This window comes from Mustela putorius, unplaced genomic scaffold (assembly GCF_011764305.1).
Source record: "Mustela putorius furo isolate JIRA1106 unplaced genomic scaffold, ASM1176430v1.1 tig00000460_pilon_pilon_pilon, whole genome shotgun sequence".
NCBI lineage: Eukaryota > Metazoa > Chordata > Mammalia > Carnivora > Mustelidae > Mustela > Mustela putorius.
The window spans coordinates 16,311,704-16,326,359 of record NW_025421389.1 but is presented as its reverse complement, the minus strand read 5'-3'; the positions used below and the strand labels follow the sequence as shown (position 1 = coordinate 16,326,359).

Below are 14,656 nucleotides of genomic sequence, written 5' to 3'. Positions count from 1 at the left end.
TATGTGTGTGTGTGTGTGTGTGTGTGCGTGAGTGTGTGTGTGTGAGAGAGAGACACTTGCCCTCATACAGAAGCACCTGCACTGTGTAGGGAGGAGGGGCTTGGCATATGTGGCTCAGGTCTCCACTGTGGGCACTGTGCTCCTCCCTGAAGATAGATAGTCCACGCTGATGGGTGGAGGAAGGAAAAATGGTGCCAACCCACTCTCTTGTCCCCAGAGAAGGGTGTTTGCACCCATGCTGTCAGGAAGCCCTCACAGAGGAGTGAACAATTTGCCCTCTTGTGTCCTGCAGACTGTTGCCTTCACCCTGTCTGTGTTCAGGCCATCTTCCCACCTGGCAGCTCAGTGCACCTGTATTTTGAAATTCAGCTGGCATGAGTTTCAAAATTCCAAATTTTAGGGATCTGCCTAGGTATAGATCCATGCTGCTCCTCTAGGGGTGGCTCTTACCACGCTGGGTCTGATGCAGATTTGTCCTAGAAGGTCAGTCGGACCAACGTGCAGAAACTTGGAGTTTAGAGGAAAGTGCAGCAGGAAACAACAACAACAACAAGAGTCAGCATCCAGGTTAGCTGTCCTTAACAGGTGTCTCTGCTCCTGTGCTAACAAATGGGGCAGCTCAATGGTACCCACTGGCTCTTGTCCCTGAGAAGGAGTGCCACCTTTCCCAGATGGACTCCAAGAAGAGGAACCATCTCTCCAGTGGGCCTAGGGGATCCTGAGAGCATGCAGTCCACTCCTGGGCCTCTGTCCTCCTTCTCCATAGGAGCACAGTTACACCTGCCAGGCTCCACACTGGCCATGGCAGGACTTCTAAAACTTCAGACTTTGAGCTCTACTGTTTGTAAAAACTCATGATAAGTAGTCCCTTTTGTTGTCCCAGTCAATGCTTCTGGGGAAGTGTTTCTTCTGCAATACTCTGTGTCTCTCTGTCTCTCACTTCTCTCTCCATGATCAGGACTCTCTCCCCTATGCATCACTAGTAATTCTTTTACCCCCCCCCCCCAAAGTACATATCTGCAGCTTCTACCTTCCACGATGTGGCCTATTCTCTCCCTCTAGTTGTGTAGTTTGTTCTTTCAGTCCTCAGGTCAATTTCTTGGGGGGATTCAGAATGATTTGATATTTATCTAGCTGTCTTCAAGGGACAAGGCAAATATAGGGTCTCCTTTCTACTCTGCCATCTTAACTCCCGTAACAATATTTTCAACTATCACAAAATTGTATGAGAAAATCTAGCAAGAGTTCAGTCCACTTTGGTGTCACTCTTCATACAGCACGAGATGCCATGAAGAAAGCATAGCTTAGATGCCCTGAAATGGGTTAGAGTCATGTTCCCTTGGAATGTGGCAGAACTATCCTGCTAATTGACTCTCTCAAGACCTCCTTTACCTTTTCATTCCTCAAGCTGTAAATGAAAGGGTTCAGAAGAGGGGTCACCACTGTGGTAAGGACAGCAGTCACTTTGTCAAACTCCAGCGAGTGGCTCTGGCTGGGCCTCATATACATGAAGACGTTGCTCCCGTAGGCAATGGACACAACTGTGATGTGAGAAGCACAGGTGGAAAAGGCCTTCTGACGGCCTTGGGCTGAGGGGATGCGCAGGATGGTAGAGATGATGTAAGTGTAGGACACAATGGTGAGTACCAGGGAGGTCAGAAGGACAAGGGAGGATAGGAGGAAGTTTATCATCTCAATGAAATGAGTGTCTATGCAGGCCACCTGTAGCAGGGGGGCAATGTCACAGAAGAAATGACCAATTTCCTCAGTGCAGTATGGCAATCTGGACACCACAATAGTTGGGCACAGTACTGAGAGGAAGGCTCCGACCCAGCAGCCCAGAACCAGCTGGAGGCAGACCCTGCTGTTCATGATGATGGTATAGCGCAGCGGGTTACAGATGGCCACATAGCGGTCAAAGGACATCACCGCCAGCAGGATAAACTCCACTGTCCCCAGAAAGAAGTAGAAATAAATTTGAGTGATGCAGCCAGCAAAAGATATGGTTTTTTTCTCTTCTAAGAGACAAGTTAGCAACTTGGGGGTAATAGTAGTTGTGAACAAAATGTCCAAAAATGACAAATTACTAAGGAAGAAATACATTGGTGTTTGGAGACGATTATCAGTCCATACTAAGGAAATGATGACAATGTTTCCTGTTATGGTGAGCATATAAACCAGCAGGAGAATGACAAACAGCAAGATTTGAAGTTCTTGGATGACAGGAAAGGAGACCAACGTGAATTCAGTCAAGGAACTCTGGTTTCTCAGAGCCATTTCTACTGGAGGGGTGAAGAAACAAATGAAGAAAAACAGAATAGTTTAAGATCTCTTCCAAATTTTGCTAAAGAGAACATCCAAGAGCCGGGGTCCTGGCCCTCACTCTGACTGTATTATGTGGCTTCTGGTAAATCAAATTCCTTTGCTTGGCCTCTGTTCCCATCCTCATAGTTGATGAGTTGGAAAAAAAAAAAAAAACTTTCTGTGGTCTCTTTAAAATTTAACTTTTCAATTCCAATTACATGCATATATTTCTTTTCTTTACTTCCTTCCTTACATCCAAATCCATTCACGCTAACTGATATGTATCATTCACTGAAGTTCACTCAAGACATTTTGAACATCTTACAATTTAATACGATGGATATCTTAGCTGAGAACCTCATACCAGACTTCATTGAGGAAAAAGAAGTCACCTGACAAAAATTCTATTATCCTTCCTGTATGGAGGCTGACCAGCATATCTTAGCTGAGAACCTCATACCAGACTTCATTGAGGAAAAAGAAGTCACCCGACAAAAATTCTATTATCCTTCCTGTATGGAGGCTGACCAGCATATCTTAGCTGAGAACCTCATACCAGACTTCATTGAGGAAAAAGAAGTCACCCGACAAAAATTCTATTATCCTTCCTGTATGGAGGCTGACCAGCATATCTTAGCTGAGAACCTCATACCAGACTTCATTGAGGAAAAAGAAGTCACCCGACAAAAATTCTATTATCCTTCCTGTATGGAGGCTGACCAGCATATGATGATCTGAAGGATTCTCTTAAGCAGCAACAAGAATTGGATAGGACACACTTTCTGAGACATTGCTGGTTGCATCAAAAGTAAGGGGAGGTGTCTGGATCCATTTTCTTTTTTTATCTTTTAAAGATTTTATTTATTTATTGGACAGACAGAGATCACAACTAGGCAGAGAGGCAGGTAGAGAGAGAGGAAGAAGCAGGCTCCCTGCTGAGCAGAGAGCCCGATGTGGGGTTCGATCCCAGGACCCTTGGATCATGACCTGAGCCAAAGGCACAGGCTTTAACCCACTGAGCCACACAGGTGCCCCTGGATCCATTTTCTAAGTAACAAAGAAATAAATAAACAGGAACTGAACTGAGGCGAGGCAGCCAGGGCCCAAAGCTTTGGTGGCTGGAGCTGGAGCATAAAGACATGGCAGCCGAGATCAAGGTGGCTGAGACCTGAATCAGCCAAGACAGAGAACTGGTGAAGGAAGCACAGAGACTGAAACAGCAGGGAACCAAAGCAGATTTGACTTGTACCAACAAGCATCAGTGAGGAGCAGGGTGGCCCTGTGATCATGCTCTTATGGAGACGTTTTTGTGGTATATCAGCAAAGCTGGAAAGCAGATCCTGAGACTTCCTCACCGAATCACATCTTTGAGAGGGTGAGGCATCCCTGGGTGGGGCATGCCAAGCAATGGGAAAGGAAGCCAATTCCTTCCAGAGAAAAAATCCCCCAAGTTAGGCCCCCAAGAACTCCCTGATATTAAGAAGAAATGAACTTTTGGACAAAGATTTCCAAACACTCTAACCATTGCATTACTATAAGTGAGACCAGGAAAAAAAATAATAGGATAAGAGATTCAGTGTAAAGACAACAGAGTTCAGAATTGTTGGATATGTTATTTATTTATTAAAATAAAAAATATTAAAAAAAATATTTATTAAAATCTTAAAAAAGATTTTATTTATTTATTTGCCAGAGAAAGAGAGAGAGAGAGAGCAAGAGCGAGCACAAGTGGGAGAGTGGCAAGCAAAGGGGGAAGCAGGCTCCCCACTGAGCAGGGAGCCTGATGCAGGACTCCATCCCAGGACTCTGGGCCAAAGGCAGTCACTTAACCAACTGAGCCACCCAGGCATCCCTAGGATATGTTATATAGTACACTTATATATGGAATATTTCAAGAAATGTAGGATGTAATTTTAAAAGTGAGAATGCCACAAAAAATATCAAGGCTTTTAAAAACTAAGTTAACTTTTAAAAAGACACAGTGGAACTTACAGAATTAAAAAAAAAGGTTATTGTTGAAGTAATAACTCAATAGTTTCAAATGAGGTGAGCTGCAATGAACCATGGATTAAATATGACTTAAAACACCATGTTGGGGGCACTGGGATGGCATAGTCAGTTAAGTGTCCAACTTTTGCTTTTGGCTCAGGTCTTGATCTCAGGGGTCTGGGATCAAGCCCTGTGTCAGGAGCCACACCCAGTATAGACTCTGCTTGGGATTCCCTCTCCCCTTTCCCTCTGCCCAACCCCCCCTTTCTAAAATAAATACATAAATCTTAAAAACAACACCACCACCACTATGTGGTACACCTGAAATTAATGTAATATTGTGGGTCAACTATATTCAAAACCAAAACCAAAACCAAAACCCTCTCTCTCTCCTTTTTTTTTTTTTTCAAAAGATTTTATTTATTTATTTGACATACAGAGATCACAAGTAGGCAGAGAGGCAGGCAGAGAGAGAGGAGGAAACAGGCTCCCTGCTGAGCAGAGAGCTCGATCCCAGGACCATGGGATCATGACCTGAGCCGAAGGCAGAGGCTTTAACCCGCTGAGCCACCCAGGCGTCCCCCCCCCTACCCCCCCCCAAAGTTTATAGTTCTTTATTTGACAGAGAGAGACACAGCAAGAGAGGGAACACAAGCAGAGGGAGTGGGAGAGGGAGGAAACAGACTCCCTGCTGAGCAGGGAGCCCCATGTGGGGCTTGATCCCAGGACCCCAGATCATGACCTGAGCTGAAGGCAGAAGCTTTACGACTGAGCCACTCAGGCACCCCCCAAAACCCCCTCTTATTAGGTCATCTCATCCACTCTGAAAACAAACAAGAAAACCAGATTAATAAATAGGAAGATATATCAAAAGAATTTCTCTTTAATGAAACAAAGAGAGATAAACTTGCAAAATATATGAGTGTTCAAAGGAATGGGATTTTGTTAAAACAACCAAAACAAAATCAGGGAATGGGAATATTTACATGCGTAGTGTGTTATCCTGCAGGAGAGAACACAGACAGTGAAGATGGTTAGTATTTACAGAGAAACAGAACACCAAAGGGAGGCAATGAAAAACAGCAAGAAAAGGCACATCACTTACATGGGAAAGCAGAATGACTATTGGCTTCAACACAGCATTAGTGAAAACCAAAAATTAGTTAAATAATATCTTTAAAGCGTGGCAAGAAAGTACCTGCCAACTCACAATGAGATATCCAGTAAAAGTATCTCCCATTGTAAAATAAACATATTTCAGATAAAAGCTTCAGGAATTTATTACCAAGGGACAAATTATAAAGTAATTTCTAAATATAATTCAAGCATAAAATAATGGAGATACTTTAAGATATTAAGAAGAATAATAAATAAAATAGTAAACGTGCACAGAGCTGAGCTGTGTCTGTTAATGTCTGTTTTTTATCTTGATTTACTTTGTGAATCTATTAGCAAGATGTATGCTAAAGGTATCAAAAAAGTCTAAAAGGGGTTATTTTTTGGTGTCTATGATGCTCAACAAATTTCCATATAAATTAATGGTAATTCCTTCTTCACTTGATCCTATCTTGGTTTACAAAAGGTTTCATAGAAATGTTAATACTTTTGGATAGTGGGGAAACTTGTATTAATAACTGGCAAAATAGACACTAAGACAGAATGCGTCATTAGGAATTGACAGGGCCGCTCTGTGATTTTATAAGTTTCAATCCATCATGAACTTATTATGAGTCTAAATATGTAGATACATAATAAACAGCTTTAACACATATAAAGAAAAAAATCACAGAACAGTAAGAACAAAATATCATCATAGTGGAAGATTTTAGTAAATACATTTATTTTATAATATTTTAAATCTTAAAATATTTGTGTGTATGTGTGTGACAAGCTCAAGAAACTGTTTATATGAACAACTCATTAAACACACAAATAACCTAATTTTACATGACTTCTCTTGCTAGTTACTAAGGCATAGCTCTTGCAAAGTTTACCGAAGGATCCTGTGATTGTGTCAGTATTCCCTGTAGCCAAATAAACCTGTTCCTTGCTGACTGGACTGTAGACAAAACAGGTAACTGAACTACTGAGTGAAATCTGAAAATAATTAAATAATTTATCCCTTAACAATCTCTTTCAAAAATCCAGGTCTCAGTCTCCTTACTAAGGTTTTTATTTTCCTTCATTTCCACTGGTCAGCTCATATACATACAAATTACTTTGAAGTCCTTTCATAAGCCTTTCATGTCTGAAATTGTGGATGAGTCTTTAAAAAAATAATTTCTCATTCCAAGTTTTATGTGTAAGCTGAGCCATGTAGTACAGTAGTAAGTGTGTTTGCAGTGGGAAGGCTCCAGTAGGAGTTCCATAGCTGTGATTTCTGCATGTGACTTTATTTTTCTCACTGGTAAATGGAAATGCTGTAACAATCTTCTGCTTATGTTCATAGTAAGGATTGGAATGATGTCAGGTTCTTATCAGCAAACAACTAACGTAACATTTCCTGGCACAAATGTTCAATAAATGTTTTGCTAGTAAAAGCAAGCAAAACAAATAGGACTGGGAGCCTTGGGTGGGAGTGAGGAGGCACCTATTATGGACAAACCATGGAGAAAAAAATATTATTACTCCGTGAGTAATAAAAATGTAAAACATTAATATGCAGTGGAGATGTGATAACAGAGATCTCTACAAAACCTGGACTTCTGTCCACAATAAATAAATAAAATCTGTGTGAGGGTCCTAAAAGGATTCGACCTTGTAGCCACACTGCTTTCTCACATGCATGTTTTAGCCTACGCTTCTATCATAGTGATAAAAGGGAAGATATTCTTATACCCTGCAGACTATTCAAAACTGATCCCATAAGCATGCATTTTTTATATTTAAACATAAAAGGAAACTTAATTTTTCAGAGTTGTATTTGTTAGATTCTTTTTAAATGTTGAGTGATGGGGCACCCGAGTGACTCAGTGGGTTAAAGCCTCTGTCTTCAACACAGGTCATGATCCCAGGGTCCTGGGATTAAGCCCCACATCACATCGGGCTCTCTGCTCAGCAGGGAGCCTGCTTCCTCCTCTCTCTCTCTGTCTGCCTCTCTGCCTACTTGTGATCTCTGTCAGATAAATAAATAAATAATCTTAAAAAAAAATGTTGAGTGATGAAATTTTTTTTGCCCCCTCTCACTTGGATTTCTTGGAAAACTTCATAATATTGGTTGTCCACGGGTCATTACACAAACTTACTGTTTCTTCCTCAGCAAAAGTCAAACCATCTATACTTAGAATCTTTCAACTGTGGGAAATTCACTGCTAATTCATTATCTATTTTCATATTGGTGATTTCTGACCCTTTCAAAATTCTTTATTAACTTGAGGTAATACTTTTTCCCAGTTACTGGGACCAACTGGTCCCAGTACTGGCCTGAAGCGTGTTCAGACAAAGCCACTATTCTCATCTCTTCAAAAGGCCTTGATTTCTACTTTTAGGTTTCAAGTCATAGCTGTGATACTACCTAACATGCATTGAGTTCTTGGTATTCTGTGTCAGGCATTGTTACCACTTGAAAAATTTAAGTCGCATCAGAAAGGAATGGGTATCATCCATTTCTGAAATGTAATTTTTCTGGCTAAATTTTAGATTTGCAGCTTTTGTTTCCACACAACCTTTCTGCTTTGAGCTGTTTAGATGAGTATTAAAGCATCCCTATGACTGATTTGGAGGTTGTCATATTTTCCTGGCAGTTGTTTTAATTTTTTTTGAAGGCTCTTCTCTTTCACATGTATAGACTCAATGACCTGCTAATAGGTATTGTCGTGATCTACATTTTGCTCACAAAAAAAAAAAAAAAAGCAAGAAAGAAAGAAAAAGAAAAGAAATTTATAGAGATTGAATCACTTACCTAGAGTCCCATAGCTAGTGTGTGGCAGAGTCACATTGGAGTACTGAATTCCTTAGAGATAAACATAATATGGACTCTTAGTCCCACTTTTGCAGAGAGGAGAGAATGTCAGAGAATGTCAGAGAAGTTCTGGTTATGGTTTAAGTTAGTGATAAAACACATGAAGCTGAGTCAAGACTCAGCTCTCTAGTTGAGCCAGAGCAGAAATGTTATTGTCACTGTGTGTTCCAAGTCTGGAAATGCTGGTTTTGCTATGTTGAGGAATTGAATAACCAGAACATTTTAGATTCAGAAAAATCTCAGGATTGGAAGGGATAGTTAGGATCATGTAGTTCTATGAGGGCCTAAATGTCAATATCCTTCCCAAATATTTCTCTATCCTGAGAGACTTACTAAATCCGTTGTATCTTAGGACAGCTCTATTCCAAAATCAATAATTACATTGACGTGGAAGCTGAATGCCACCTGTTTTCTGTATTTATTCTGAAAACTCTGAAACCTTTATAAGATAAATAGAACTTTGGCTTTCTACCTCTTTTTTCTGTATCTAGGATGGGATGTGTCCTTTCCTCTATGAAAATAGGCCATGAATAAACAGTAATACTTGAAGCTCTTGCTTGCTCTCAAGGATTTAATTGAGAATAATAGCTCTTGGGAATATGAGGTGAAATGAGGTTAATTACTATTTTGTTATCAAGGAAGTTTAGCCCTAAAAAAACAATCACAACCACAAAGTTTAGTTGGAGATGCCAAATAGACATGTTCAGGACTCCAGAGGAATTATTTTAGGACTTTTGTTTTATTCAGTTAATAAAAGCTTGGTGGCCTCCTTTAGAACTTTCGGGAAATCAAAACATAGAAAACTTTTGATGTTCCCCAATAATTGACAACATGATGCCCGTTTTCCTTTCCCAGGGATGCTGGCAATAATAATCCTTCAGTGCTCTGAAAATGCTAAACTTTCCTTTTTTCCCCTCTCTGTTAAAAGTGAAGAAAAATTCTCCTATTCTTGCCAGAACCTACAAAAGGCGACTTTCTCTTCATTTAGATTCATCTACACCTAAGCCTTATATTAGCCTAAAAATCCTAAGGTTGGTGAATTAGAATGATGGTTAAGTGCCACGAATGCAGACATTTTCTGAATTGACTGAAGGTAATCTCCAAAAGATACAGGGTAGGGACCTTCCAAAGCAGCTGGATAGGTAATGGAGAAGTGTCCAACTGGCATTATCCTCTGATGATGTCATTTCCTGTGTGTTCTTCGTTTTATGGCTTTTTTCCATTGCATTTTGTTCTACATTACAGCATCACTTAGTTTCTGGAACCTATTGATTCCTCCAATCAAAGCCCGGAAATTTTGACATTTCTATTAAAAGCCAGAAATTGTTGGATTAGGTTAAAAAAATCAAACTCTAGTCCCGTTACTGGAGACACATCTAGATCAGAAGCAGAAATGGCTGAAAAAATTAAAGGGTAGATAAAGGATATATAAGGCGAACATTAACCAACTTTGCTGGATCGTATTGTGGTTTCCAGTTATTATTCACTTTTCTTCTTTCTGTCAAAATATTTTAATGAGGTATAGTTGACACACAATGTTACATTAGTTTCAGGTGTACAATATAGTGATTCAACAAATCTATATATTTTGATATGCTCACCCCAAGTGTAGCTACCATCTGTTACCATACAATGTTAACTGAAATTTCAGTTTTATTGTGTTGTGGTTAAAGACTTGTCTGCAGCTTGAATTTGACTTTTCCTCCATAAAATTATATTTGTTTTATTTTTTTAAAGATTTTATTTATCTATTTGAGAGAGAGAAAGCACACACATTAGTGGGGGGGGCAGAGAGAGAGGGAGAAGAAGATTCCTCACTGCAAGAGTCAGGGTAGGGGTGCCTGGGTGGCTCAGTGGGCTAAAGCCTCTGTCTTCGGCTCAGGTCATGATCCCAGGGTCCTGGGATCGAGCCCCACATCAGGCTCTCTGCTCAGCAGGGAGTCTGCTTCCCTCTCTCTCTCTCTCTCTGCCTGCCTCTCCGCCTACTTGTGATCTCTGCCTGTCAAATAAATAAATAAAATCTTAAAAAAAAAAAGTCAGGGTATAAACACATACACAGACATATTATGATTATAAATATGTAAATACATCTTACTAAAGAGCAAATTCATTATAAAGATATTTTTCTTTTTAGGAGCTTCACAAGCGCATTTTTCACTTCCTTGTTCCTCAGACTGTATATCAGGGGATTCAACATGGGAATCACAGTGGTGTAAAATACTGAGGACACTTTCTCCTGGATGAGTGAACTGCTGGAGGCAGGTTTGAGATACATGAACATAAGAGTCCCATAAAATATGAGAACGGCGGTCAAGTGGGAGCTGCAGGTGCTGAAGGCTTTGGACCTGCCCTGGGCAGAGTGGATGTGGAGGATTCTGGAGAGGATGAAGCCATAAGAAATGATGATTGTCAGGCTGGTGGCTACCATGTTAAACCCGCCAATGACAAAGATCAAAAGCTCGTCAATATAAGTGCTTGAACAAGAGAGTTGAATAAGTGGGATAATGTCACAGAAATAATGCTTAATGACGTTTGGGCCACAGAAAGTCAGCCTTAGTATACAACCTCCGTGAATCATCGCGTCCGTTAGTCCTACCGAGAAGGCAGCAGCCACCAACAGAAAACAGGCCCGAGGGGACATGGTGACATGGTAGAGCAGGGGGCTGCAGATGGCTACATAGCGGTCATAGGCCATGGCAGCCAACACGTAGCACTCGGAAATGACAAAAATGCAGAAGAAAAATAGCTGAGTCATGCATCCAGAATAAGAGATAGCTTTATCGCTTCCTAAAAAGTCTGCCAGCATTCTGGGGGTAATAACAGAAGAATAGCACACATCTAAAAAAGACAAACTACTGAGGAAATGGTACATAGGGGTGTGGAGTTGAGAACTCAAGACAATGATTGAGATCATGCCGAGATTTCCCACCACCGTGACTGCATAAATCCCTAGGAAGAGGCAGAAAAGAGGCGCCTGAAGCTTGGGTTGGTCGGTTAGTCCGGAAAGAAGAAATTCAGTCACTGCGGAATGGTTTCTGATGCCCATTCTCTTCTGAGAGATCTGTGGAGATGAGAGAAAAGAGCCAAGTCAGGCAGGCAGAATCCTAGCTTGTCTCCCATTCCCTGTAGTTAAGAAAATGGACAATGAAGGTTATCTTATCTCCTTGGCACCAAGCCCATGCCTCCATTGATGTACAGAGACTTTGACCGCAGGCCCCCCTCCAACCCCCAAAGTCCACATTCCGATAGTATAGGAGGTAAACAACTATTTAATTATAGGTTTTAGGAATTATGAAATAACTTTAGCAATCTCTCCAGTGTCTCAGATTCTTTTAGCCAAGTATGAAACCTTTAACTCTAGAATCAAAGGGAAGGCTAAAGACATAGGAGAGGCGATCTAAAGCAAGTCAGCCAAAGATGTTCTTAAATAAAGGGCTATGGACTGAGAAAAGAAATATTTTTGTTTATGACACATTTGCCGAGGGCTGGGCTGCCTCCAGGATTTCCCACAGAGAAGATGTCCATTGTCAAGGTCGACTGTGGTTTCCACGTCAAGGATTCTGGGGGTGTTCAGAATACTAATTCTAGGGAGATGTTAATAGGTGTGACACGGAATATGTAGCTCACGATTTCAGACACAGAGTTACATACACAAAGTTAAAAATGTTTCTGATCTAAAGGATATTTCAGAATCTCCTAGGGAGCTATATAACATACAATGTTTTCCAAACTTATTTGATGGTAGAGTCCCCCCACCCAACCCACTTTTTAATAAAATGTATTTAGCACTGGTGTGGCTCAGAACCTTCAAAGAAACTATGTTTTCATAGGCATGTTCTTTCTATTTTTAGTCTAATTGGAAGCTGATTTCCAGGTAGGAAGTTAATTCTTCATACACTTTAGTAAAGCTGAGTGATGGTAGAACAGCAAACCTTTTAGAAAGCAAAGCTGTCATGGAGCCCTGTCTACACACTCGTGTTCACCCACAGTTTATACAGACCCTTGCTCAGACATCTGGTTTAGTATTTTCTTGACCTGCGCTGCCCAGGGCCTACCTTTCTGCCTGGCTCTTGAAGAAGCTGTTCATGTCCTCCTACTTTCAATCTGTTACTATCACAGCAAGACAAGGCCCATTTCCTCTGGCCACTTGCATTCTCAAGGATGCTGGCGCCTCCTCCCTACTTCCCAAGTCAATTGACAACAAAGAGACTTCATAACATTGGACAGCTGTTCTCTAAGAAGGTTTGCAAGCTCTATAGAACACAAGACTTTTGCATCTGCTCTTCTTATCCCATCCTGAGGGATGAAATAGGGGAGCCAGTTGCAAAAGAGAAAATGTCCAATTGCCCTTAGCCTAATGCTGGAATAGTCCAGAATCTTCCTTTCCCTTCATCCCTTACCAATCAGCATACACAGGTATAGTCTAGTCACAGAGACCATACAGGGAAATACCGAAGGATGTTCAAGAAGACACGTATACTCAGTTTGGGCCTTTGATCTCCTCTTATGTATACCTTCAGACTTTCCTGAGTGTCTGGCCACGTTTCTAATTCTCCCCCACTTCCCCTAATTCCTGCTGGGCTCTCCATCAAAGTAATGTCTTCTGTCCTGCTCCTGTTCCTACCTCTGACCCAGGGCCTTGAACGCATCTGCCTTCTGCTGAGGTTAGTTATGATTCTTTCTCCTATATTTCCTGCTTTTCACACATTTCAGTGTTTTAGGTCCTTGCTACTCATTTTGCAGTCCACAGACCCAGCACCAGCACCGTTTGGAAATTTGTAAGATTTGGAAATTTATGCACCATCTCAAACCTAACCCATGCCAATTGAATCATTGCCAAAATTTTGGCAAGATCCCCACAGGATCTGTGCACACATTATAGTATGAGAAGGGCTATTTTCGGTTTTTATCTCCTGGAGCTGAAATCACCTTTCTTTGTTCTCATTTCTTCCTCTGGAATTCTGCTTCTTCTCTGTGTCAGAAACCATTATGTGCTCATGTGAAGTGTTTGAAAACAGCTTCTCAAGAATAGGCTTCTTGGATGAAGGATTAAATTGTATTTTTCCTTTCAGTGTTTTAGCACCTATATGTAGACTCAGAGACCTCACAGCAGTGAGAGGTGCATGTCTGAGAGCTTATTACAATAAATTGTATTATGCTTTTGTGTTTGCAGGGAAGAAATGTTATAAAATTATACCCTAATCCACTTAGGAGTGAACAATGCTAGCAGTGTTTACGTATTAGCCTTGCTAACAATGTTAGCAACGGGAGCTAGCAATGCTAACATTGCCCCCCCAAAATTATCTGCTCTGTCTGACCATCTACTTAATAGTCAGTTCCTAGACTCCGGGGTTAAAACTTTTTATGTTGTGTTTGACTGCTTTCCAAGACGATCTACTACACTGACTCGGACCTGATTCAGATCTTAAATAATTTCAGGAACTCAAAAGTCATCTAGTAGCTTAAAACATGTTTTTAAACATTTTAATGCATCACACAGTGCTGTTAAAACTATGACAATTATAATTATTTTACAAAAGTGGTGTCTGGGTCAGCATTGCCCGATAGAAATATATGCAGTCATAGGTGTCATTTGAAATTCCAGAAGTCTATTTTTTTTTAAAGTAAAACAGGGAGTTGAAGTCAATTTTAATACTTCAGTTTATTTAACTTGATATATGTAAAAATTTACTCATTCAACATGTAATGATATAAAAATTCCTGTTTTAAAGATCTATGCATTATGATATAAAAATTCTAACAGATTATTGTATCTATTTTTTTTGTACAGAGCTTTGAATTCTTAATGTATTTTATACTTACAGCCCTTCTAAAATCAAACTAGCCCTATTTGAGATGCCTAGTAGCCTCATGTGGCTACTGCCTACAGTATTGGACAGCACAGGTCCAGAATTTTTTTTCCTAAGTCTGACTTAAATGTTAAATCTCCATGGCCCCCTATTAAAGAAAGAAACCATTAGCACAGAGGTGGCAAAAAGAGCACTGAGCAAGGAGCCATAAGATTTAATTCAACCATTGCTTTAAGACTTACGGCGTAATATTTAATTCATAAATTCTCTTAGAGGTTCATATTTTAACCCGTAAAAAATATAAATACTTGAAAATTGTGCAAATTAAGTAAGACATAAGCATAAACACATTCTGTGCATTGTAAGATCTCTATAAAAACATTTGTAAAATTTCTATTCTGGATGCTGATGATTTCACAGATTAATTCACAGATAAGGCACAAGGTTTATTAGGCGGAGGTGAGGGTGCATAGCACAGCTGAGTCCAGAATGAATGCCCATAGCTTCTGCCTCCATTCCTGAGTCTGAGTGGCCTGCAAACACTGGGACCTCTAGAGCTCCTGTGGCCAATCGGGAGTTGAAGTTAGAATGC

General features: G+C 40.5%; 2 protein-coding genes across 2 annotated transcripts; both read right to left on the bottom strand.

Moving 5' to 3' along the window:
• Positions 1-1,329: 1,329 nt before the first annotated feature.
• LOC101679547 (olfactory receptor 6M1-like) lies at positions 1,330-2,277 on the bottom strand. Its single transcript, XM_004750246.1, has one exon. The coding sequence runs from the start codon at positions 2,275-2,277 to the stop codon at positions 1,330-1,332; it is 948 nt and encodes a 315-aa protein (XP_004750303.1).
• Positions 2,278-10,364: 8,087 nt separating this feature from the next.
• LOC101692329 (olfactory receptor 8D4) lies at positions 10,365-11,327 on the bottom strand. Its single transcript, XM_004750116.2, has one exon. The coding sequence runs from the start codon at positions 11,298-11,300 to the stop codon at positions 10,365-10,367; it is 936 nt and encodes a 311-aa protein (XP_004750173.1). The 5' UTR covers positions 11,301-11,327.
• Between the last annotated feature and the right edge of the window lie 3,329 nt (positions 11,328-14,656).

Coding starts and splice junctions, on each gene's coding strand:
- LOC101679547 (XM_004750246.1), bottom strand. CDS start 2,277: ATGGCTCTGAGAAACCAGAGTTCCTTGACTGAATTCACGTTGGTCTCC.
- LOC101692329 (XM_004750116.2), bottom strand. CDS start 11,300: ATGGGCATCAGAAACCATTCCGCAGTGACTGAATTTCTTCTTTCCGGA.